Raw genomic sequence first — 25,414 nt, forward strand, 5'->3', positions numbered from 1 at the left:
CCCTGATTGGGCAATGTCTCTGGCTGGCCTACAACATCTCACAATAAGGTACTGACGAAGCTGGGGCTATCACAAGGTATTCTGACAACTAGTCATATTATTCCAGGTCTCCTATGTAGCTTCTCCAATATCTTCTTTCTCTTCCTCCTCTCGTGCCTCTGACACATAACTAAAATGATCAGTCAAGGAAGGTACACCCAAATTACCTTAATATCCCTGGTCTAACCAAGCTAACATCTTCCTTGTCAGTGTTACTCAGGACTGTCTGAGCACCCCAGCTTCCGCAATAGACCTAGTCAACCAAAGTCTTTGCCTGGGCTCAAACGGTCTCACTTTTAAAACAATAACACAGTCATCATGCAACTGATCAATAACTACAAATTCTGAGGAAAAGGGGGCTGCTTTTATGCTTCCCAAATCTGTGAGGGTCAGAAAAGTTTACTTGATTTTTCAAATCTGCCTTTCTTTGTCACATTTACAGAGAGGCTTATAATGTAAAATCCATTCTCCTCCTCCTCCTCCTCTTTCTCCATCATGAAAAGCCTATATATCAATGGTGCTTAAAAAAATACAAAATACAAGTAAGTGACAAAAATCCCCCAGACACACACCACACACACACACACACACACACACACACACACATATATCATTTTAAATACTACTGTTTAAAAACATTACTAGTGATATGTTTTCATATATAGACATATATTTGCTGAATTTTAAAATAAGATTTTTAAGAAATTCTAGAATATCAAGACATTATACTTCTCTGTTATCATTTTATGCCTGAATTATAATTTTGACTTCTCAATAAAGTTCTTATGGTTATATATTTTGCTACCTAGGAAATGATTTACTTATAAATTAAGGCAGTTAATATTTGGCTGTGTGTCTTAAAGTAATTTCTGTCTAGATTTTTACATGTCTGTGAATAGATTAATGCAACTATACAGTTTTATTGTTGTTATGTTTCTCCTTACTATAAAAGAAAACAATCTACTCTCTCTGTTTAGATTTCTCCCATCAAAAATTAACCCTGCCTCTTACTCTCAGAATAAGATGCTCTACCCGTTCAAGAAAGTTTCTCCTACGGACATCCTCTCTCTTACATCATCAATCTATTCTTCATTAGTGTATCTGTCATTCTTTAACCTTATAATTCTGATATCCATTCCATCAACAAAACTTGTTGGTTTTGCCTCCAAATAATTTTTCAATTTAACTCCTTTCATGATTTCCATTCCTACCACCCAAGTTTTCTGAACTTCCATAATTTCTAATCACTAACATCTTTGGTTTATGTAGAAACTTTTGTTTTATAATTGATCAGTTCATTCTTTCAGTATTTCTCATTGATTTAGGTTGCCAGCTTTCTAGTATATTAAGTACGGTTACATGTATGTGTTTCTAAGTTTCTCATTTGTTCATATTAATTCATTTCTTTAATAACTAATAAAGCAATTCCTCTTTCTCACTTTTTCAAAGTTCACTTACCTATGCACAGGTAATATATTTTCCACATAAATATTTGAAATAAAAAAATTTACTAAGTTTATAAAAAAATCAAACTTGAGTTTGGGAACTCAATATAGTTCAGGATACAGAGAATTTATAAATTAATTTGCATAAAATTGACTTTTACAATAGTAACTTTCCTATGCCAAAGGCATAGAATATCATATCATTAATTCATGTAATTTTTGTGGCTTCCCTGGTGGCTCAGAGGTTTAAGTGTCTGCCTGCAATGTGGGAGACCCAAGTTCGATCCCTGGATCAGGAAGATCCCCTGCAGAAGGAAATGGCAACCCACTCCAGTACTCTTGCCTGGAGAATCCCATGGAGGGAAGAGCCTGGTAGGCTATAGTCCATGGGGTTGCAAAGAGTCAGACATGACTGAGCAACTTCACTTTATGAGATCCATAAAATATTCTCCACAGGTATTTTTATGTTTTTGCTAAGACCTAGAAAATTGGCAATTTTGCTGCTCTTTAGAGCAGTATTTTTGTTGTTTATGGTATTTATTACCTGATTATTGTTGGCATAGACAAATTCTATTGATTTTTATAAGTTGATCTTATATTAAAAGGCTGTATGATACCTTGTTATTTATTATTTTTTACATGTTAATTTTCTTGTATTTTTCTTGGAAGTTGATCACATTATCTGAAAATAATAGAAGTTCTATAACTTCCTTTTCAATTTTGTTACTTTATTTCTTTTTCTTTCCTTATATATTGGCAACAATCTAAAGTTCATACAGTAGTTCAACAGTAGCAATGATAATGAACTTCAAACTTCCCTTTATTGGCCTGTCTTAAATGCCATATATCTATAAAGTTTCTCCATTATATATACTGTTTACTATAGGTATTTTTTTCTGTAAACTTTAATAAGTTTACGTACTGAAGTTGCTCAGTCGTGTCTGACCCTTTGCAATCCCATGGACTGTAGCCTACCAGGCTCCTCAGTCCATGGAATTTTCCAGGCAAGAGTACTGGAGTGGGTTGCTATTTCCTTCTTCAGGGGATCTTCCCAACCCAGGGATTGAACCCAGGTTTCCTGCATTGCAGGCAGACATTTTACCATCTGAGCCACCAGGGAAGCCATAGGTATTTTCTTCTGTAAACTTTAGTAAGTTTAGAAGTTCCTTTCTGTTTTTATTCTTCTGAATATGTTTTAATCATTATCACATGCCTTCTTGGCAACTATGGAAATAATTTTACAATTTTTCTCTTTCAATCAATTAATATAATACATTTCTGGATAACCACACTAATGCTAAATCATTATTTTCTCAGAGTAAATCATACTAATCACATTGCATTTTTAGTACACTGTTGAATTTACATTGTTAATATTTAGAAAGTTTGAAGCTATTTTTTGTAAGTGAGACGATTCTCTACTTTTCCCTTTTAATTATTCTCATGTAGTTGGGAATCAGTGTAAAATTACCCTGAGGGGTGGCACTTCAAACTATTCCTGAATCAGGGGTTCAGCAAATTCCCTCCCCAAGGAACAACAATAATGAGTAAAATAAAATAAAATTTACACAAAATTGAGTAAAATAACCACCTTAGCACTCTAGAAGTTGACCAGCAGCCTATGTTAATCTGATAATCAATTATGCTTGAAAAACTGCTGAACCTTGGTTAAGAATGCTGGGCATCTATGGTCCTCTTGCTTAATGATAGTCACATCTTACCCCCGTGGCTTGGTTGATATGAAGAGTCTACCAAAGAAGAGAAGACTATATGGATCAGTAACTGCATTGCCAATGTTGAAAGGGGTTTGTTTAATTTGGAGTTGTGGGCAACTGTCATATCCAGAGATATTTTTGGCTATTCCAGTAAGGAGAATGATCTTAGGGTTGTAGCAGTAAGCATATTTCTGGCTAAGTCTTCATAAGGGGCAGCAGAGGCAAAAAGGAACTAAGCAGTTCTCAAAGTTCTGGCCAATCATGAAGCTATGTGCAAGCACTTAAAAGACACAAGAATATCCCCAAGAAAAGCAAATGCTGAGGCAGATATAAAAATAGCCTGAGTTTTTAATATTCTCCCATACATACATAGGTCCTTCTGTGGAGGATGAAAACTTTACTGGCTTTGAGAAGTTTGTTCATAAACTGTGTCCAATCACTGGCCTTCTGCTAAGTTACACAGATCTAGGGAGAAGCAGCTCTGAGACTGCATTAAAAAATAATTAGTAGGAGACTTCTCTGGTGGTCCAGTGGCTGGGAATCTGTGCTCCCAGTGCCAGGGGCCCTGGTTCAATCCCTGGTCTGGGAGCTACATCCCACCCGCCGTGGCTGAGAGTCTGTATGCTGCAACCAAGAATCCTCATGCTGAAAGTAGGAGTCCGCGTACCACAACTAAAGATCCTCATGCTGCTATGAAGACTGAAGATCCTGTGTGCTCCAGCTGGGACTGGGCACAGCCAAATAAATAAATAAAAGCAAATGTTAAAAAATTAGGAAACTTGAAGATAGCTTAATAAAGTTTAACAGAAGTAGTACAGAAGGAAAAAAATATTGACCAAAATTGTACAGAGTTGCAGAGTCCTTGAGACACGTATATCAATACATGTGAAACAGGGATGTCAGAAATAAAAGAGGGAGACTGGATAGAAAAGTTATTTGAAGAAAAAAATGGCTTAAAATGTACCAAATTACTGGGCTTCTCTGCGAGTTCAGTTGATAAAGAATCTGCCTGCAATGCAGGAGACACTGGTTCGATTCCTGGGTTGGGAAGATCCCCTGGAGAAGGGACAGGCTATCCACTCCAGTATTCTTGGGTTTCCCTTGTGGCTCAGCTGGTGAAGAATCCACCTACAATGTGGGAGAACTGCATTAGATCCCGGATTGGGAAGATCCCCTGGAGAAGGGAAAGGCTATCCACTCCAGTATTCTGGCCTGGAGAATTCCATGGACTGTGTAGTCCATGGGGTTGCAAAGAGCTGGACACGACTGAGTGACTTTCATGTATCAAATTGGATGAAAAAATTAATCTTTATAGGATTTCAACAAATTCAAGGATTTCAAGGATTTCAACAAATTCTAAAAAGGATAAAGGAGATTTATAGCTAGGCTCAGGCTTCCCTGGTGGCTCACTGGTAAATAATCTGCCTGCCTATACAGGAGATTTGAGCTCCATCCCCAGGTTGGGAAGATCCCCTGGAGAAGGAAATGCAACTCAATTCAGCATTCTTGCTGGAAAATTCCATGGACAGAGGACCCAGGACAGCTACAGTCCATGGGGTCACGAAAGACTCAGACATGACTTATGATTAAACAATACCTCCACCACCACCTAGGCTCCTCATGATGAAAATGCTGAGATCAAGAAAGAATTTTAAAAGCAGCAAAAGAAAAAACAATGCATTATATATACAGGTTATAATTGATGACTGGCTTGTCATTTAAATAGACTTCCCTGGTGGCTCAGATGGTAAAGCGTCTGCTTGCAATGCAGGAGACCCAGGTTCGACCCCTGAGTTGGGTAGATCCCCTGGAGAAGGAAATGGCAACCCACTCCAGTACCCTCTCCTGGAAAATCCCATGGACAGAGGAGCCTGGTAGGCTACAGTCCATGGGGTCGCAGAGTTGGACACGACTGAGCAACTTCACTTCACTTGTCATTTAAAATAATGAGGTTCAGAAGGCAATGGAATGAGATGCTCAAAGTGCTGAAAGAAAAAAAAATGTTAACCAATATTCTACATCCACAAAAATTATCCTGTAAAATTAAGGCGAAATAAAGATATTCCCATATCAATGAAATCTGAGAGAATTTGTTGCCTACAGATCTTACAAGTAATGATATAGTTCTTTAGTTGAAAGGAATGACCACCAGATGATAACCTGGAATTATACAAGGAAATAAAAAGCACTAGAAATGGTAAATATGGTATACTCTATAAATATATGTTGCTTATTTTCACCTAGCTTCTTCTGAAGATATTATATACAGCAATGATTATAATGCTGTTTTATGGGGTATACAAATAATATATAACATATATTTAAAAAGTACAAAAAGCAATAGAGAAAATAGAGCTACAATTAGGGCAAAGTTTCTATATTTTACCAAAATTAAGTATTAATTGGTAGTAAATTGTGATCAGTTAGGATGCTTATTATAATCACCAGAGTAACCAATCAGAAGTGACATGTATACCTCCAATTAAAAATAAATTAAAGAAATGACATGTATAATAAATTAATAAAATCAACATGAGAATAAAAGAGACACACTAGTAATATTTATCCCAAAATAAGGCAGTAGTAGAAGAATAAAGAAGTAAAAAGAACGAGAGTGTATTGAAAACAAATAGAAACATAGCATATATAGATACTATCCTATGAATAATTAAGTGAAATGGTTTTGACATCCCAATCAAAAGGCTGACATTGTTATATGCTAAGGGAAGAAAGCAACTGTGCCTCTAGTACATACTCCTTGAATTCAAAGTTTTAGAAAAGTGGATTTTAAAGCTATTTGAACTGGGGCATTTTGGGGAGAGAATATCTCAGATTAATGTATCAGTTGATATTTATTCATCTGTTCAACTTTCCTCCTGCTTATTACCCCAGTGTAGATATTTCATATGATTTTTGTAGCCATGTCTCCATTTTGATATCCATACAGATACTCACAGCATGCTTCAACTGCGTTTCTCAATGTTGATACAATTATTTCTAGTATCATTGCAAGGGTGCTAAGTTGCTATTCTTAAACTATTATCTTCTCTTTCATCAGCTGTACTAGAAACTATAACCTTAGATTTTTAAAAGAGTATTAATTTGCTTTTGGCTACGCTGGGTCTTCATCGCTGTGTGGACTTTTCTCTAGCTGCACTGAGCACGGGCTAGCCTTTTAGTTGCAGCGCGTGGCTTCCCTTGTGGAACACAGGCGCTAGGTTACATGTGCTTTAGTAGTTTACTACGGAGCCGCCAGAGAAGCCCAACATTAGCTTCTAGATTAATTTTCTCTATAGTTTCTGTTCTTTATGTCATTCATTCCTATTTATGTCTGCTCTGCTGCTCATTTTACAGTGAATTGAGCCATACTTTGGTCTTTAAATGTTCATTTTTAAAGTTTCATGACAAGGGTATTTGAAGGTATCAGTGAATATCTACCTCAGATTTGCTCCTGAAGTGTTTTCATGTGTCATTCTTTGCCAATCATTTCTTAATTTTCCTCCCTCCCAAAGTTAGTTAGTAATACATTATTTGATTTTCAAATATGTGATAACTTTTCCATTTAAAATTAACCTTTAATGTTATTGAATTATGTTCAAAGCACATAGGCCATTTGACACTGATCCTGTGGAATTTCATAAAACTTTGTGGCCTGATAAATATTCTGCTTTTATAAATGTTTTATATGTTCTGAAAAAATTGCTTATTTCCTGTTTCTTGGATATAGTTTTCTATTAAAATCTAATAACTTAAGCATCCTAATTTCAAGCATCTTAATTTTTTCCTTTGATATGTCAGTTTCTGAGAAGTATGTGTTAAACTCTAATATCAGTTACTGATTTATGTAATGATTACATTCTATTGCTTTTGTTTGACATATTTAGAACCTATATTATTGAATATATGCTCATGATTATCATGCATTGTTATTTTCTTCCCTTATGTAATGTCCTTCTTTGTTACCTATGATGCATTTGGACTGAATTCTATATATTAAGTATTATTATTGTTGCTTCCGCTCTGTTACTTTTCTTATCCTGTTATATTTGTGTATTTTTCAACTTTAACTTTGTTTAGTAATTTTTTTTCTGCTAAAGTGAGCTAGAAAATATTCAAGGCCAAGCTTCAGCCTCTGCCTCTCCTGGTGAGTGTCAGGAGAGAACAAGGGATAAGAACAAGGGATAAGTACCAGAGCTGAAGGTTCTAGAACCAGTGTTGCTAACTCTAGTTTGCTGCCTCTTGACCAGGTCAGGAATCCATTTGTAAGCTCTCAGAAATTGTCAGCATCAGGAAGAGGTGTTCTCTGTGGGCTGTGATCCACTAGCCCTTGGAGTTTGGAGGTGGAGGTGGAGTAGTGAATGCTTGCACCTGTTCTCACCACCTCCCACCTGGGCTTTTCATCTGCCAATCACCCTGCCAACACCTGTGACTTAGTAGCTGCTGTTGAGTTCACTGGTGAAGGGGCAGAAGAGGGATGGCCCCAAGGTAATTGCTTGGATCCTTATCCCCTTGCTTCTGCAGTTTCTCCAGAAATAATCTGAGAGAGAAAATCAACAGCTTTTCTTCATGCTGCTGCTTTTTCCTTATGCTCCAGCAACACTTCTCCTCTCTCTTCCTTAAGCAGGAGAATCTAGTTCCTATCCCCAGTCCTTTGCAAGTCTCCATTCCTGGAATGTTCTTCCCACGGATCTTTAATGCCTGGCTCCTCCTCATTAGTCTCATCTCACAGTAAATGTTGCCTTTGCAGAAACATCTGTCTCAACACTATATTTAAAATAACCACCATCTGGGTGCTATATTTCATAGCACTTATTATCATTTAAAGTTGTGTTTACTGTCTATCTTGTCCCACTAGAATGCAAACCCCTTGGAGCATGTATTCCATTTCTCTTTTTTGCTGTGCTAGGGTCATAGTCTAGTGGAATACCTGGAGACTAGTAAATATATAATGGGTTTTGAGGAATAAATGAACAACCAAACGAATAACATAGCACATATGGCCATGGCTTATCCTGTTCTCTCTCTATTTTTAACTTCTTCCTAAACATATGACATGAAGAGTGGGCTATGTTTTAAAGATTTTCTTTTCTAGTTTAAATTCTTTTTCCTTTTTAATTGTCTTCTAGGAGAGTTCCCTCTGTGTAATCTTCTGGTTCACAAATGTATTTTACATTTGTGGCTGTGCTACTTTTATCTTTGGTATTGTGTGGCATGCTAGGTCATAGGACCATATTCTAAGTTTTCAAATCTATACTTAAAACATTTTATCATGACAATAATGGCAACAATTTTTTTTGATAAATGTGATATCATATTCTTTGGTTTTAGATAGAGATTAAACACAAGTTAACTCTGTGTGTTCTTTAGCTAGCTTATGTCACAATAATGAGTTGCCAAATAATGTTTCACAACTATTTCTTTCTTTCCCACCATAAGCCTGTAATGTGGATTGGGTGTGAATTCCCATTTTTCAGATTAGGGAAGTAAAGTTCAAAGAGGTGAAGCAAGTAGGTGGCCAATCTGAGATCTGAATACTAGTCTTCGGTTGTTACCTAGTGTGGTTGATTTCCTCACCAAACAGGTTTATTGCTTTGTATATGTCCTATTATTAGAGCAGAGATTTTGGAATTTCTCTCATCATCCCTAAAAGGTGTTTAGCTTCGTTGGCTTATCAGTACAGAAAACATTTAAAATAAGAACAGCAACAACAATAATAAATGGCCAGGATATGTTTGGTACTGTTCTAAGAGCTGTATGTGTGTCAATACATTTAAATATCTTTACAATCCTGAGAATCTGGTAACATATGCATTTTACAAATGAGGTCACTACAGCATAGAGTGGATAAGTAACTGTCCCAAATCACACAACTAGTAGTGGTGGATTTAGAATTATGAACCCAGCAATCTGGCTCTTGATCATTACTCTAATCTATAATACTCTAAAAACTTTATTGGAGCTTATAGTTTACAGAGAGCTTTCATATCACTGTCTACTGGACCTTATGACTACTCTGTAGAGAAGGCAGGCAGATTTTGACAAACAAATTGCTAAATATCAGAGAAGTGACTTGGCTCACCTCACCCAGATAGCAGGTGTCTGAAATCTTACTGAAATAATTTCCTTTGAAATTAGACTATATCTCTGTTCTTGGACCATGTTTTATTGTTCATGATTTTGTAACCTCACTGTAACCTCCTTATTATATTTTCCTTTTCCACTGTATTATACTGTTGTGGGCTTAAAATATTAATTGATTTATGTATCTGAGGAATATCTTCTCTCTTACATTTTGATGTTCCTTGATTATGTCTCTTGCAGTTGAATTGTGATGATTTCAAGCAAGGAGAAAGGGCTGGGGATTTTATCTGTACCCTTGGTGGTACAGCTGTCTGTGGCACAGATGGGAAAACATACAGTAACAGATGTGCGCTGTGTGCTATGAATGCGTGAGTATTCTCCAAAGGTTTTCTCCCTGAAGCATGTTCCCTGTATAATTATGACACATTTTTTTGTGCATCTTTAAGGTAACAATTTATTTTGTGGGAGTTAGCCATCTATAAATTATTAGGATCACTTCTTTTACTATTCTTAAGAGAAAAAATATGTATGCAATATGACACTCTATATTTAACAAAGCACACTTGTGTGCAATTTATCAGATGGTTAACACTTTCTGTGAAGTAGACAGATATCTGATATATCTATATCTGTATACACATACACACACAAATATATATTTATATATACATATACACAGGCTTCCCTGATAGCTCAGTTGGTACTGAATACACCTGCAATGCAGGAAACCCTGGTTCGATTCCTGGGTGGGGAAGATATGCTGGAGAAGGGATAGGCTAACCACTCTGTTATTCTTGGACTTCCCTCGTGGCTCAGCTGGTAAAGGATCCGCCTGCAATGCGGGAGACCTAGGTTGGATCCCTGGGTTGGGAAGATCCCCTGGAGAAGGGAAAGGCTACCCACTCCAGTATTCTGGCCTAGAGAATCCCATGGACTGTATAGTCCATGGGGTCGCAAAGAGTCGGACACAACTGAGTGACTTGCACTTCACTTCACTTCATACATATACACATCTATCTATCTGGTTTCTTTCTACCTGTCTATTTAGGTATATCTTTTTTTCATAGAGAATGATTTAATCATCAAAAGATACTTACTTACTACATTCTCAGTAATTTATCATATTAGGGTAATGGGGCTTAATGCTTAACTCCACCCATCTACTCAGTGTTCACCATCTATAGCTAAAGCATCTCACTGCCCTGCATTTTGTCCTTGTTCAAGTCTTTCTCCGCCCGCAGTGCTGGGTTTGGCTATCAGCTGTCTTCAGCCAACAGGATGGCACACCTGCTTTGCAGGTTCTGGCTTATGATCTCCGTCTCGAATTGGCTGCTCTTCAGTTTTAGCAAATACAGCAACCAATGTTTGAGAAGGTTAATTAGAGATGCTGATAAATATTCAGTCTTGAGGTCTACAAGCTTTGTCCCTCCTTATAATAAATATCTTTACCAAGCACCACTGAATTAAATCACTCTGATGTCTCACATGATTGCATTTTCAGTAATACACACTAAAACTGTATCTTCAACTTTCACCAAGGGTCAACATAAAGAAACAGAAAGCAAAAACAGGCACAGAAAGAACAAGTTGTTATTAGGATTGCATTTGTAACACCACTATGACCACACTGTGTATTAGTTCTGACCTTGTTTTATGTGGGGAATCTTACCATGTTTTGTGTGGAGAGCTTATTTAAGCCTCTCATTTCTGGTGTATGACTTTTTATACAATGAGAATCATCTTGCTCACTGCATTTCCTTCTTAGTTCTGTCTGCTAAGAAACTCTGTAATGCCACTGGAATTCAATTTTTATATTTTCCTTCAGCTGATACCTTTTGGTATAATTCTTTTTCCTATCAGTTTTAACTACTTAGTTTTTTTTCTTTTATTTTTATCATATTTTTATAGGTATATAGATGCTACAGATCTTTTTAGAATAGAAAATGTATCTTATATTTGTGCTACTGTGTTCTCGGGCATGCTTTTAATGCTCTGTTAGACAGAACAATATTAATTAGGGCCTTATGTATTTTCCATGAAAAACAAAATATTATCGTAACTCCAATAAAGAATGGTAGAATAGTATGCTGATACTATACACTTGAATTTGATTATTTAAAATAACACCATCAACAACAATAAAATTCCTTAGGTGGCATCTAATGTCTAGTTACAAGATTTATTTCTTAACTATTCTTCTGTATGGATCCTCTCTGGAAACAGGAAAAAAAAATCTGGAAATAACACTTACAAGTCTGAATCTTACCTCCAACATGCTCTCCAAATTTCTTTGTAATTTATAGAAATGGGATTTCATTATAAAGAGTAAGTAAAGAATGCAATGTGATACCTATTTTCAAAAGCAAAGGAGGATCAAAATACGATGAAAAGAAACTACATATGCTGAGAAGTTCCATGATATTAAACTGCTGTGTCTACTAACTTTGAATTCCAGTGAAACCAGAGCTCAAGTTGGCATAAAAAGCGAAGGAGAATGTGAGAACAACAAGCCAGAACAGGTGAGGACAAATGTCAGAATTGGGGGAAACACTGGGGGACTGACTTTGAAAAGAAAGAAGATGCTCTCTTCTTCCTTCTTTGATGGAGGTGTTTGGAAAGAAAGAATTCTTGCTGCACCTGAAATAGAATACTGCTCATTTAGATGAAAAGCAACTGATAGTTCCTGAAACTGGAGTGGATTACCTTGGTAGTTAGACCTTTCATCTCTATTTCTGCTTTCTGTGAAGAAAAGAAAAAAGAAGAGGAGGGAAGGAGGGAAAGAAAGGAAGCTACATGTGTTGTACAAAGGGATCTACTTCAGCTACTGAACCTGAGTAGAAACCCCTGTCACTGATAGTCAGGATCTCAAGCAGATTACTCAACCACACTTTACCAGTGTTTCCATATCTTCAATGAGAATTGCACCACATACCTTCTTTTGATGCTAAAATTCTGTGAGCCTGTGATAATAGAGGAAGTGAGTGAGTGTCTCTTACACATCACACTTGATTTTTTATAGTTGGATGATTTTCCCAAGTCAAAGTCTGGTGACTTTCCGATATGCAAATACAGCACCTGAGGTTACCTCCACCGAGACATTTAACACATTGTATTTTTTTTTCAGATTCATTTAAACTATATTTTTGTCATTTAAAAAATTGAAGTACAGTTCATTTACAATATATCATGTACACCAAAGTGATTCAGATACACACACTTTTTAATATTCTTTTCCATTATGGTTTATCATAGGATATTCAATACAGTTCTCTGCAGCACATTGTATTTTAAAAGTCTCTGTATCACCCAGTAGATTGTGAATGAGTTCAGGGCAAGGACTGTGTTCTACCTTGGTTCTAGCACATCACAGGTTATCTACGTTTACTAACAAATGAATAAACAAGTACATGAGCTCTGTAGTTAGCCATGTGAATTACACAGCACTTAATGACCTGCTTCTACACACTGGCACTGCTCCAGGTAGCTAGTGTGTCCTGGGCAGAGAGGGCCACTGGGCTCTATACAGTTTCTGAAGACAGTGTTGTAAGCATTACCATCAGGATGGTAAATGTCAAGTTCCTTTCTCTGCTCTTCAGGATATATGTAGTGATTTTCGGCCTTACGTGAAGGATGGAAGACTTGGATGCACAAGGGAAAATGACCCAGTTCGTGGTCCTGACGGAAGGACGCACGGCAACAAGTGTGCGATGTGCGCGGAGCTTTTGTAAGTATCCTCACCCCCTCGCAGGCTCCCAGGTGAGTCTGTTGAGCATGCTTGGTTGCTGATCTGAGAACCACCCCACAGAGCAAGAAAGTCCTTTTCCTGAAGCATTTTATTCTTGGTCTTTATAGGGTGAAATGGTTCCTGCTCCCACAGTGTCTTCTTCTCTTTTTAATTCATATTATCTGATAATGTTTCTTAAAAGGAGTAGATAGAGTGGTTGTACTAGTTATCTAATTCAACACTGTTAATTTGTTTAATTATAATGACTTAAATGCATAGTGTTGTTTAAGGCACAATATTTCAAAATTTAAAAGGTGCTCTCTTCTGGAGTAATCTAAATAAGTCATTTGACATGCCCTACTTTATTCAGGCATGTATAGATACTCTTTCTGAAAATGACAGTTGAAAATAATTATGTCATGTGCCTAAATGTATTAGTTGTATAAAAGGTGGGGTGGGCTTTATGAAAGGGAAGATCTCTTGGGTTAATCTTTCTCTCAGTGCCTGATGCTACCCTGAGCACTGAGCCCTGGATATGAATAAGATCCAGTTAGTCTTTAATACTCTGGCTGTTAAACAAAGCAAAAATCAGGACAGAGAAAGATTCAACAGATTAAAGAACTTTGCACCTGTCTTTGAAAATCATAGTACGCTATTGTAGAATTCAGGCCTTCCCTGGTAGCTCAGTTGGTAAAGAATCCGCCTGCAACTCAGGAGACCCAGGTTCAATTACTGCACCAAGAAGATCCCCTGGGGAAGGGATAGGCTATGCACTCCAGTATTCTTGAGTATCCCTGGTGGCTCAGACTGTAAAGAATCTGCCTGCAGTGCAGGAGATCTGGGTTCGATCCTTGGGTCGGGAAGATCCCCTGGAGGAGGGCATGGCAACCCACTCCAGTAGTCTTGCCTGGAGAATCCCCATGGACAGAGGAGCCTGATGGGCTACAGTCCATGGGGTCGCAAAGAGTCGGACACGACTGAGCAACTAAGCACAGCACATTGTGGATTTCAAGGGCATGTCCTCTCAGGTTTACAAAGCAGAGACTAACTGGTTTCCAGACAGGAAATCAGCCTCATTTCCACGTTCTTATCTACAAGGCATGCACTTTCAGTGCTCAAACCTGCCCTAATTCTGTGATTTTGTGTTTCTTTTCATTCCCTAGCTAAAAAAGAGAATTTGACCTCCTTGACTCCTGGTTGGTTTCTTGCTCCATAGAACTAAGATAGTCATGCCTATTTCTAAGATAAGACTGCAATTATACAATAGATCTGAAAGGATTTCCAAGCTTTGTTCAGTGTAACTTTTTAGTGACAAGGGTGCTTCTACATGAAGACAAACAAATACTTTACAAGGTATAAAAAGCTATACATAAGGGTGTGTGTGACAACATGTACTTCAGATGCTTAGTTTGGTTTCACCCTTGTCACAGTATTGTTTGAAAGCTCTTGGTTCCGCCTGTTAAAGCAAGTTTTCCTGACAATCTTATGTGTGTCAATCAAGTAGTCACACCCATCCAGTTTTACAGAACAAAGCTTCTAATTGACTGTCAGTGAGTCAGTTTCACACCCACCCTTATCTCTGGCAATTTTCTGGCTCAGACATTCAAGACAGGGGAAAGCTCGTCTCATGTACGTGGATGGGTTTAGCAAGCTAGAGCACAGGGTACAGGACTGCTTCGCACAGAGCTGGACATTGAAAATCTGATACAGTCATAAATCAATCACCTATTTTCCTAACAGCTTAAAAGAAGCTGAAGAAAATGCCAAGCGAGAAAATGAAACTAGAATTCGACGTAGTGCCGAAAAGGTAAACTTCTCATCAACATAATTTAGTTCCTGTGACATGAATATTAACAACTTATACTTGAACCTTTAAGGGAATTCAGTAATGTCACTGTCCATTGTTATATTGAGCTTTTTTCCTCAAAGTTCCCCAAGTTGAATTCCTACTATACTACTCCTAGAATAATCTTCCTAGTTTATTAATCATTAGATTCAACATTAAAATTGCTTTTCCCACCTAAAGCTCAAAACGTGCAGTTTCTCTCCTTGCTTAAAAAAAAAAAAAAAGACAAAATTTATGCAAATTAAATACTAGTTCTTTCCCGCTAGTCTTCTCTTTGGCTTAAATTACTTTTGCTTTGACTAGGTTAGTTTAAAAGCAATATAATATAAATTTGACAGAAATAACTTTAAAACAATTCCAGAGTCTTTTAAACAGTATATTCACTGGTGTATTTCATGTATAATCCTACTAATGCAAGTTAGTTATTCATGTTTCCATTATGATTATTATGTTCAGAGAGGCTTGCATTTATAAAGGTCATGCTTCTAATTAAACAAAAACTTCAAATACTGATACTGTGGTTTTAAAAATACCTTTATAGTTAAGGTTTTTTCAAATTATTTGATGATTTAGCTTTTCAATCTAGTATAAAAAATTATTCCTTTTGTTAACTGAATACTCATTGTAGGTAACGTAGCCTGGATTTCTTAAATCACCCAGGTTATTAAACCTTACTGTCAATGAAAATAATGGTAGTTATTTTGGTAATAAGGTTCCCTGGTGGCTCAGTGGTAAAGAAGCCACCTGCCAATGTGGAAGACATGAGTTCAATCCCCTGGAGAAGGAAATGGCAACATACTCCAGCATTCTTGCCTGGAGAATTCCCATGGACAGAGGAGCCTGGCAGGCTACAGCCCACGGGGTCACAAAGAGTCAGACACGACTGAGTGACTAAACAACAACAAAGTCTTTTGCTGAAAAATGAGGACACTTGAGTTTTAGCCCTGCTCTGAGTGTGTGAAGCTGAGCAATTCATTTCTTCTGTCCATATCTCAATTTTCTTATTAGTAAAATATGGAGGCTGGGTCCCTCCTGTTGGATTCCGATTCTGTGTCCTGCACTCTTTTATGCTAATATAAGGATACTATTTTTGCGGATTGTAGGGCCTGTATTTTCCTAAAGGGACACACAGGTCCAATTCTTGGTAGTTAAGAGCTGAAGTTCCACTTCATAACGCAATTCAGTGAATCAAATGTCCTGCCCTAAATAGGGCATTCAGAGTTTAAGAAACACAGAACACTCATAATTATGAATACTTTGTTCAACACTTACTGAGACTTCAAAAACACTTCTTTTGTGGTGGTTGTTAAGTTTCAGTTTAACACTTTGGATCATCTTGTGAGATCAATATTTTATTACTTCATCAACAGTTTCTTTCCCCTTGTCTTTCATCCTGTCTCAGCTACTTTTCCTTCTTTTATTCTCAATGGCTGGGGTCATTGTTTTGATGGGGTCATTAGATGTGATTTTGTTGAATGGGACTGCATTAGAGTGATGGCTCAATATTCACCCCATGATTAACCTGTTAGTGGGTTGATCACACAGTATTTCCCTAGAATTTCCTTGGATGAATCATAATTTATAAACTGAAATCATCATTGTTTCTTTTATGGGAACCATTGAGCATTAATTTTATTACCATGCTATGATTATCACGTGACAGTCTTCTGTGTCTGTATTCCTGCTGCTGCTGCTAAGCCACTTCAGGCGTGTCCACCTCTGTGAGACCCCATAGACAGCAGCCTATCAGGCTCCTCTGTCCATGGGATTTTCCAGGCAAGAGTACTGGAGTGGGGTGCCATTGCCTTCTCCGGTCTGTATTCATAGATTGTTACAATCAGGAAGTTGAGAGCATACCCATTACTCTTCCAAAAACAGGTATCTTCTCATTATATTCTCTTTTAAAGTATCCTAGTGAAATGTGAGTTTTTTTTTTTTTTTAATTAGAGAATACTAGATCTAGGAAAGGTCCTAAAAAGCAGCTGTTCTGAAAACCTCTTTTGTGTTGGTAGTGAGACTGAAGTTTCAAAGTTGATGGGACTTTGCTATGGTTTCCCAGTGAGTTAGAGCCACAATTTAATTTCAGTTCTGACTCCAAATCACACTCTTTTATTAAATAAGGTTTTTAATTGAAGTATAATTAACATACAGTATCACATTAGTTTCAGGTATGCATCATAGTGATTTGATATATACATATATATGCCAAAATAGTTTTATTTAATTACATATATTATAAATATATAAAAAGTTTAAAATATATATTTATTCCAAAACATTACTTATATATATCATTATTCATATATACATATATATGCCCTCATCAAATAAAATTATATATATATGTACACATATATATATACACACACATGTATATATTTATGTGTATACATGTATGGCCCTCATCTAATAGAATTTTGAAAACAGAGAGAAACTTTAAAATACTGAAAGCATCAATCAGGAAATTTGTAGATATAGACTTCTTCCGAAATTTGGGATTAAGTCACAACCTTCTTAGGTTTTCTATATAGATATATCTACTACTGTGGTTTTTCCAGTGGTCATATGGATGTGAGAGTTGGACTGTGAAGAAGGCTGAGTGCCAAAGAATTTATGTTTTTGAACTGTGGTTTTAGCGAAGACTCTTGAGAGTCCCTTGGACTGCAAGGAGATCCAACCAGTCCATTCTGAAGGAGATCAGCCCTGGGATTTCTTTGGAAGGAATGATGCTAAAGCTGAAACTCCGGTTCTTTGGCCACCTCATGTGAAGAGTTGACTCATTGGAAAAGTCTCTGCCGCTGGGAGGGATTGGGGGCAGGAGGAGAAGGGGACGACAGAGGATGAGATGGCTTGATGACATCACTGACTCAATGGATGTGAGTCTGAGTGAACTCCGGGAGTTGGTGATGGACAGGGAGGCCTGGCGTGCTGCAATTCATGGGGTCGCAAAGAGTCAGACATGACTGAGCGACTGAACTGAACTGAACTACTATGGGCAAGAATCCCTTAGAAGATATGGAATAGCCCTCTTAGTCAGCAAGAGTCCAAAATGCAGTACTTGGGCACAGTCTCAGAAACCACAGAATGATCTCAGTTCATTTCCAAGGCAAACCATTCAATGTCCCAGTAATCTAAGTATAGACCCCAACCACTAATGCTGAAGAAGCTTAAGTTAAACAGTTCTATGAAGACCTACAAGACCTTCTAGAACTAGTACCAAAAAAAAAAAAAAAAAAAGATGTCCTTTTCATCATAAGGGATTAGAAAGCAAAAGTAGGAAGTCAAGAGATACCTGGAATAACAGGAAAGTTTGGCCTTGGAGTACAAAATAATGCAGGACAAAGTACAACACGCTTATAATAGCAAGAGACGATTCTGCACTGTGACATCACCAGATGGTCAATACCTAAGTCAGATTGATTATATTTTTTGTAACCAAAGATAGAGTAGCTCTAAACAATCAGCAAAAACAAGACCAGGAGTTGACTGTGGCTCAGATCATGAACATCTTATTGCCAAATTCAGGCTTAAATTGAAGAAACTAGGGAAAACAACTAGGCCATTCAGATATGACCTAAATCAAATCCTTTACAATTATACAGTGAAACTGACAAATAGATTCAAGGGATTAGATTTGATAGATAGTGTGCCTGAAGAACTATGGACAGAGGTTAGTAACATTGTACAGGTGGTGATCAAAACCACCCCCAAGAAAAAGAAATACAAAAGGCAAAATGGCTGTCTGAGGAGGCCTTAAAAATAGCTGAGAAAAGGAGAGAAGCAAAAGGCAAAGGAGAAAAGGAAAGATATACCCATCTGAATGCAGAGTCCCAGAGAATAGCAAGGAGAGATTAGAAAGCCTTTTTAGTGAATAATGCAAAGAAATAGAATAGGAAAGACAATAGAAAAACAGAAGAATAGAAAAACAATAGAATAAGAAAGACTAGAGATCTCTTCAAGAAAATTAGAGATACCAAGGGAACATTTCATGCAAAGATGGGCACAATAAAGGACAGAAATGGTATGCACCTAATGGAAGCAGAAGAAATTAAGAATGAATGCAAGAATGCACAGAAGAACTATACAAAAAAGATATTAATAACCCAGATAACCATGATAGTGTGATCACTCCCCTAGAGCCAGACATCCTGAAGTGTGAAGTCAAGTGGGCCTTAGGAAACATCACTACAAAGATAGTAGAGGCAATAGAATTCCAGCTGAGCTATTTCAAATCATAAAAAATGTTGCTGTGAAAGTGCTGCACTCAGTATCCCAGCAAATCTGGAAAACTCAGCAGTGGCCACAGAACTGGAAAAAAAAAATGAAATGTCTTTCATTCCCAAAGAAAGACAATGCCAAAGAATATTCAAACTACCACACAATTGCACTCATACCACATGCTAGCAAAGTAATGCTCAAAATCCTTCAAGCTAGGCTTCAACAGTACGTGAAGTGAGAACTTCCAGATATACAAGCTGGATTTAGAAAAGGCAGAGGAAACAGAGATCAAATTGCCAACATCTGCTGGATCATAGAAAAAGCAAAAGAATTCATTACGCTAAAGCCTTTGACGGTGTGGATCACAACAAACTGGGAAATTCTGAAAGAGATGAGAGTATCAGACCACCTGACCTGCCTCCTGAGAAATCTGTATGCAGATCAAGAAGCAGCAGTTAGGACCAGACATGGAACAACAGACTGGCTCCAAAATGGGACCAGTAATCCTTCAGTATGTCAAGGCTGTATGTTGTCACCCTGCTTATTTAACTTATAGGCAGAGTACATCATATGAAATGCCAGGCTGGATGGAGCACAAGCTGGAATCAAGATTGCCAGGAGAAATATCAGTAACCTCAGATACGCAGATTTCACCACCCTTATGGCTGAAAGTGAAGAAGAACTGAAGAACCTCTTGATGAAAGTGAAAGAGGAAAGCGAAAAAGCTGGCTTAAAACTCAACATTCAGAAAATGAAGATCATGGCATCCCATCCCATTACTTCATGGCAAATAGATGGGGAAACAATGGAAACAGTGACAGACTTTATTTCCTTGGGCTCCAAAATCACTGCAGACGGTGACTGCAGCCATGAAATTAAAAGATGCTTGCTCCTTGGAAGAAAAGCTTTGACAAACCTAGACAGAGTATTAAAAAGCAGAGATATTACTTTGCCTACAAAGATCCATCTAGTCAAAGCTATGGTTTTTCCAGTAGTCAAATATAGATGTGAGAGGTGGATGATAAAAAAGACTGAGCGCCATAGAACTGATGCCTTCGAACTGTGGTGCTGAAGACTCTTGAGAGTCCTTTGGACTGGAAGGAGATCAAACCAGTCAATCCTAAAGAAAATCAATTGTAAATATTCATTGGAAGGACTGATGCTGAAGCTGAAGCTCCAATACTTTGGCCACCTGATGGGAAGAGCCGACTCATTGGAAAAGACCCTGATGCTGGGAAAGATTGAAGGCAGGAGGAGAAGCGGACAACAGAGGATGAGATGGTTGGTTTTCATCACTGACTCAATGGACATGATTTTGAGCAAGCTTTAGGAGATGGTGAAGGACAGGGAATCCTGGGGTGCTGTAGTCCATGGGGTCACAAATAGTCGGACATGACTGAGCAACTGAACAACAAACAACAAAAGATAAAGGTGAGCCTTGATGGCCCACAATTCTAAGTGAAAAGTGAAGAAAATTAGGTTCTCTCTCTGAGGTTTCCACCTGCAGTGCTAGAAATGAACACTGATAAAAGAGGAAGAGTAAATTGAAATGATCCACAGAGTGAAAAACAGAGTAAGCATAACGCTGTTGGATACCGTCTTATTCCTTTTCCCTTGCAGATTATGCAGGTTGTTCTTGACTTGTTCCTATTAAGTAGCTCTTAAATATCTTATCTCACAGATTCTATATTCTGCTTATTGGTAACATTTCTTTTGTCTTGGCTGCTATGTTTCATTATGTTCTTATTTTTTGGGAACCCCATGACAGATCTTTTATTTATTTTTTTCACAAATCTGAAAGTTAACAGTAACTGATCTTAGAAAATATTTCCTTAGCCTTATTCTTTCCTAGGCTTTTTTACCTTTTAGTATATGAACCACATAGTAGATACAAGTACCAAGTAATCTGACAATATAATTTCTATTTTCTCATTAACACTCCTTAATATATTGTATGTGTTTATGAACACCTTCTGGATAGAACATTCTTTGAAAATCAATACATGATGTACATTTTTCTAGGTTAAAGGGCAGAAAAGTGCTAAATGTAACTACTTGTCTTTTTTAAAGGATCTTTGCAAGGAATATGAAAACCAAGTGAGGAATGGAAGACTTTTCTGTACACGGGAAAGTGACCCTGTCCGTGGCCCTGATGGCAGGATACATGGCAACAAATGTGCCCTGTGTGCTGAAATTTTGTAAGTATAGGTGTGGTTTCTTTGGAGTGACCCAAAAGGTGAAGTGAAGATTGACTAAAATGATGGATAAGAACAGTGTTTATGGGAAGATTTGCTGTTGAGAACTTCTGAGCATTGCCATATCCTCTACAAATCATAATACCACCTAACAAGCAAGCTCTAATATTTCTTTTTTAATACAAGCGGATTCTAGTTTCCAGTAAGATGACTGGATCACAAAGTACTTGTTGACATTTCTTCCCGTCACCTCTGTAAGCCTTCTTGTGAGCTAGTCATAGTGTGTGTGTGCGCTCAGTCACGTCCCACTCTTTGCAACCCTATGTACAGATGGAGAGTTAAAAGCAGGCACCAGGACGGATTTGTTTTCCTTCAGTAATCACCACATCAGGGCTTCCCAGGTGGTGCAGTGCTGAAGAATCTGCCTGCCAACGCAGGAGACACAAGAGACGTGGATTTGTTCCCTGGGTCAGGAAGGCCCCCTGCAGTAGGAAATGGCAATCTGCTCCAGTATTCTTGCCTGGGAAATTCCATGGACAGGGCAGCCTGGAGGGCGATACAGTCCTCAGGGTCACAAAAGAGCTGGACATGACTAAGCAACTGAGCACACACATACATACATTACCCCACTGTGGCAGCATAGATGGGATGCCCACAAAAAAAAATCCATGTTCATATGTGAATGAGATTAACTCTATCTTTTCATCCTGGACATCTGGCCCTGGAAAAAGAGCAAATCCCACACCACATAAATTAGGACATATATAAAGATGGCTCAGGAAAGGTCTCATCACACTTTCTTTCAGATCCTTGAACTTTATAAGCTCTTTCCTCTGAACTAGTTCTTCTGTTGGTAAACTAATGTCTCTTCTGTGTATTTCATATCAAAATTATACTTCCTTGGATAAGATCTCTTAAAATCACTAATTAAATCTTTATAACATTTAATAGTTTCATAACAATCATAATAGTTTATATTTGTATAATTATTTCTAGTACTATCACTCTGCTCTACTGGTCTGTAAGTTCTAAGAAGATAGAATATGTGGTCATATTGCAAACTACTATATGCCCAGGGTGCTATCTAATGCTTGCCAGAAAATAATTACTAATCAAATGTTGAATAAATAATGGATGAATGTATGGACAAAGATCCCTGCTCTCAAGAAGCTTAAGGCTAACAGCAATACACGGATGTGTATGCACACACACACTCTCTCTGCCAGAGAATGAAAACTATCCTATAAGAGAAGAATACCCAATATGAAAACACAGTAAAAGATGTATAACTCATTTCCACTCTGAGGTATGGGATGTCTTCTTAAAGAAGGTAGAATTTAAGCTGGGGGAGATTTAAAAGAGAAGATGACAAAAAAAGATTGCTACAATGGGAAGAAATGGCAAACAGCAAACTTGAAGGCAAAATGAAAGGGGTTCTTCGGGGAAATAGTAAAGATTTCAGTGTAATCAAGGGCTTTAGGGTGATTTGAAAATGTTTATTCTAAAACTCAGGAACACTTAGTTGTTTGTTTCTACCTGTATCCAAATGACTGTTTTGCTGCTTGAAGATTCAAAACATCTATATTCATTCCCCTTTTCGTTTCTGTCTCCAGCCAACGGCAATTTTCAGAAGAAAAAAATAAAGCAGATGAAATCTTGAGAGAGGCTAATGAAAAAGTTAAAAGAGATACTGAGGTAAGGATTAGTTTGACCAACTTAGTTATGACTTTTACAGGGTGTGTGCGTGTGTCTTTTACCCCAGAATGGAATGACTACCTGCTCCAATATTCTGGCCTAGAGAATTCCATGGACTGTATATAGCCCACAGGTTGCAAAGAGTTGGACACGACTGAGCGACTTTCACTCATTCACTCACCATCTTAGCTCAGATACCTACCAGCTTTCCTTTGCACTGATGCATAGGCATCCTGCCTGGTCTCTATACTTCTAGCCAGCAACCTCCTCAATCCTCAAGATTCATCTTCCATGTTGTTTTCAGAGTAGGAAACATCCACGAACCAATGGCATTATGGAAATCTAATGGTTAAAGTATACTGGGCCATTTCACTCCATGAAGAAACTACTTAAAATAGCTCACTCCCTTAGTCCACCTTCTGTCTTCACGTAACTCATATTGTTAAGGTCTCAGTTTCAGTTGCTTTCTCCCTTCAATTCTATGTTACCAAAGCCTTTTAATTTTAGCTATCAAATGCCCCCCAGCTATCCTCTTATGTTTCATTTTCAATTTCTTCCTTCCTCTCTTTTACTTCCTTCCCTCTCCCTCCCTCCCTCATCTTCTATAGGGTCCCTAACTTCAGTCTTCAGTCACCTAAACCCTCCACACATCTGACTGGATAAACTTTTTAAAACCAAAATCTGATTAGATTTTTCTCTGCTATAAATATTGTTTTCCTGTTTCCTATGAATAAAGTGCAGAAGTCTTTACAAAGTTTAGCGGTCTGTTTCTGACTTACCTTCAAATTCTCCTTTGGACCAGTTCCCAAACCTTCCTCTTTGTGTCCTGATAATTCTTTAGCCACTGTACTCATGGCTGTGATAGATTATCTGAAGATAACCTGTTCTTTCACACCTCTGGCTTTGCATATCATAATTCCTCCTGGAGTACATTTTTTGCCACGCTGTTTTCCTAGACACATTCTAAAGATACAACTCATGTGTAAATTCTTCTGGGAACTTCCTTGAATCATTCTTTCCTTTATGCTGGTGCACACTTAATTTAGACGTGTGCCATATCCCTTAGCTTTTTATATTGTAATCCCTTATCCTCTTCATTCAACATAAAAGGGCCAAATCACATTCATATTTAATCCCTCTAACTTAATACATTTGTTGAATACTTAAGTGAATGAATCTTTTAAGGAGAAATATCACAAATTTTAGAAAATTCTAAACCCTAAAAGTTTTATTTTTTATCCTTAATTCCTCTTTTCTAACATCTTTGATAAAGAATATCATACATTTATAAACAAAGAACCATCTGTAAACTGTCTGATTTCCATTATTCAGAAACTGTGCAGTGAGTATCAGGATCGTGCCAAGAATGGCGTACTTTTCTGTACCAGAGAAAACGACCCTATTCGTGGACCAGATGGGAAAATGCATGGCAACCTGTGTTCCATGTGTCAAGCCTTCTAGTGAGTACAAACTTTTAGATTGTTGAGGGGTAAAAGGATCCTATAGTAATTTAATAGAACTGGCTTGTTTTCAGAACTGGGGAGGGAGCTACAGAAGTTACACAAAGAATGTTAATAATAGAGGCGGGAGGAAGTATCTAGAGCTATTTTTGCCAAGATGTCTGTTTCCCCTAACATCTATTCCTTCGCACTGGAACATCCTGATTTACACAAATATCAAATTCTCCTACTGCCGAAGCTTCATATTGTGAACCTGTTGTACAAGTTTATAGGCATTTAGTCTTCCCCAAATTAACACATAAACTGCAGAAATTGATTACTGAAGTTGCACATGAAACATCCATGAACTCATAAAATAGCATGTTTCTTTTTATAATGTGACATTTCTCAGTAAGTTATAATTGAGTTTGGTTTTAAAATCTGGGATTGGGCTCAGTTTATTTGATTGAGTTCAGATTAAGTAGTTCACTACATTTAGTTTGACCTTTTGCTTTGACTGACAACCATGTATGGTTGAAATACCATCAGTTAACTGTACATATCATACAATTCCATTGTACAGAACAAACAGGCTCATTTGGCTTATCAAGGTATGGCAATTATTAATCTTTTTCTATCCATCCTACATTTCCTTTTGGAGAACACAGTCATGAGTAAGCAGTACATATAAACTGAATTCATAAAAGCTAGAGTATACATGACGTGGTAGATTGAACACAGACTTGAGATGAAAGCTCTTGGTTAGTTGTGGTCATATCCTGAGATTAAAAGCAAAGCCCTCACTACTTCACCTTGTCTCTGTGACAAGCGGACCAGTCAGTGTGCTTTGTTAAGGCCACTTTCAGCCTCCAGGTATAATGTCACCAAGCTAGTCGTTTTGGTATCTCCTTGATGAATGCTGATGATGTTCCTTTTCTGAGCATGGTCAAGAAAGGTAATTTTCAGAAAGCAAGTCTCCCAGATCCACAAGTATTGCTATCTTTATTTCAGTGTTAA

The 25,414-nt window shown here is 37.5% G+C and overlaps 1 protein-coding gene across 2 annotated transcripts in view; it reads left to right on the forward strand.

Annotated features, from left to right (window-relative positions):
- The window catches only part of SPINK5 (serine peptidase inhibitor Kazal type 5), an 88,208-nt gene that overhangs the window by 8,098 nt on the left and 54,696 nt on the right, over positions 1-25,414 (forward strand). For both annotated transcript variants that reach the window (XM_069592361.1, XM_069592362.1), the window contains exons 5-11: positions 9,521-9,648; positions 11,736-11,799; positions 12,877-13,004; positions 14,745-14,811; positions 21,139-21,266; positions 22,877-22,958; positions 24,291-24,418. In XM_069592361.1, coding sequence (XP_069448462.1) covers positions 9,521-9,648; positions 11,736-11,799; positions 12,877-13,004; positions 14,745-14,811; positions 21,139-21,266; positions 22,877-22,958; positions 24,291-24,418 — 725 coding nt within the window. The remainder of the gene's footprint in view (positions 1-9,520; positions 9,649-11,735; positions 11,800-12,876; positions 13,005-14,744; positions 14,812-21,138; positions 21,267-22,876; positions 22,959-24,290; positions 24,419-25,414) is intronic.

This window comes from Ovis canadensis, chromosome 5 (genome assembly GCF_042477335.2).
Source record: "Ovis canadensis isolate MfBH-ARS-UI-01 breed Bighorn chromosome 5, ARS-UI_OviCan_v2, whole genome shotgun sequence".
NCBI lineage: Eukaryota > Metazoa > Chordata > Mammalia > Artiodactyla > Bovidae > Ovis > Ovis canadensis.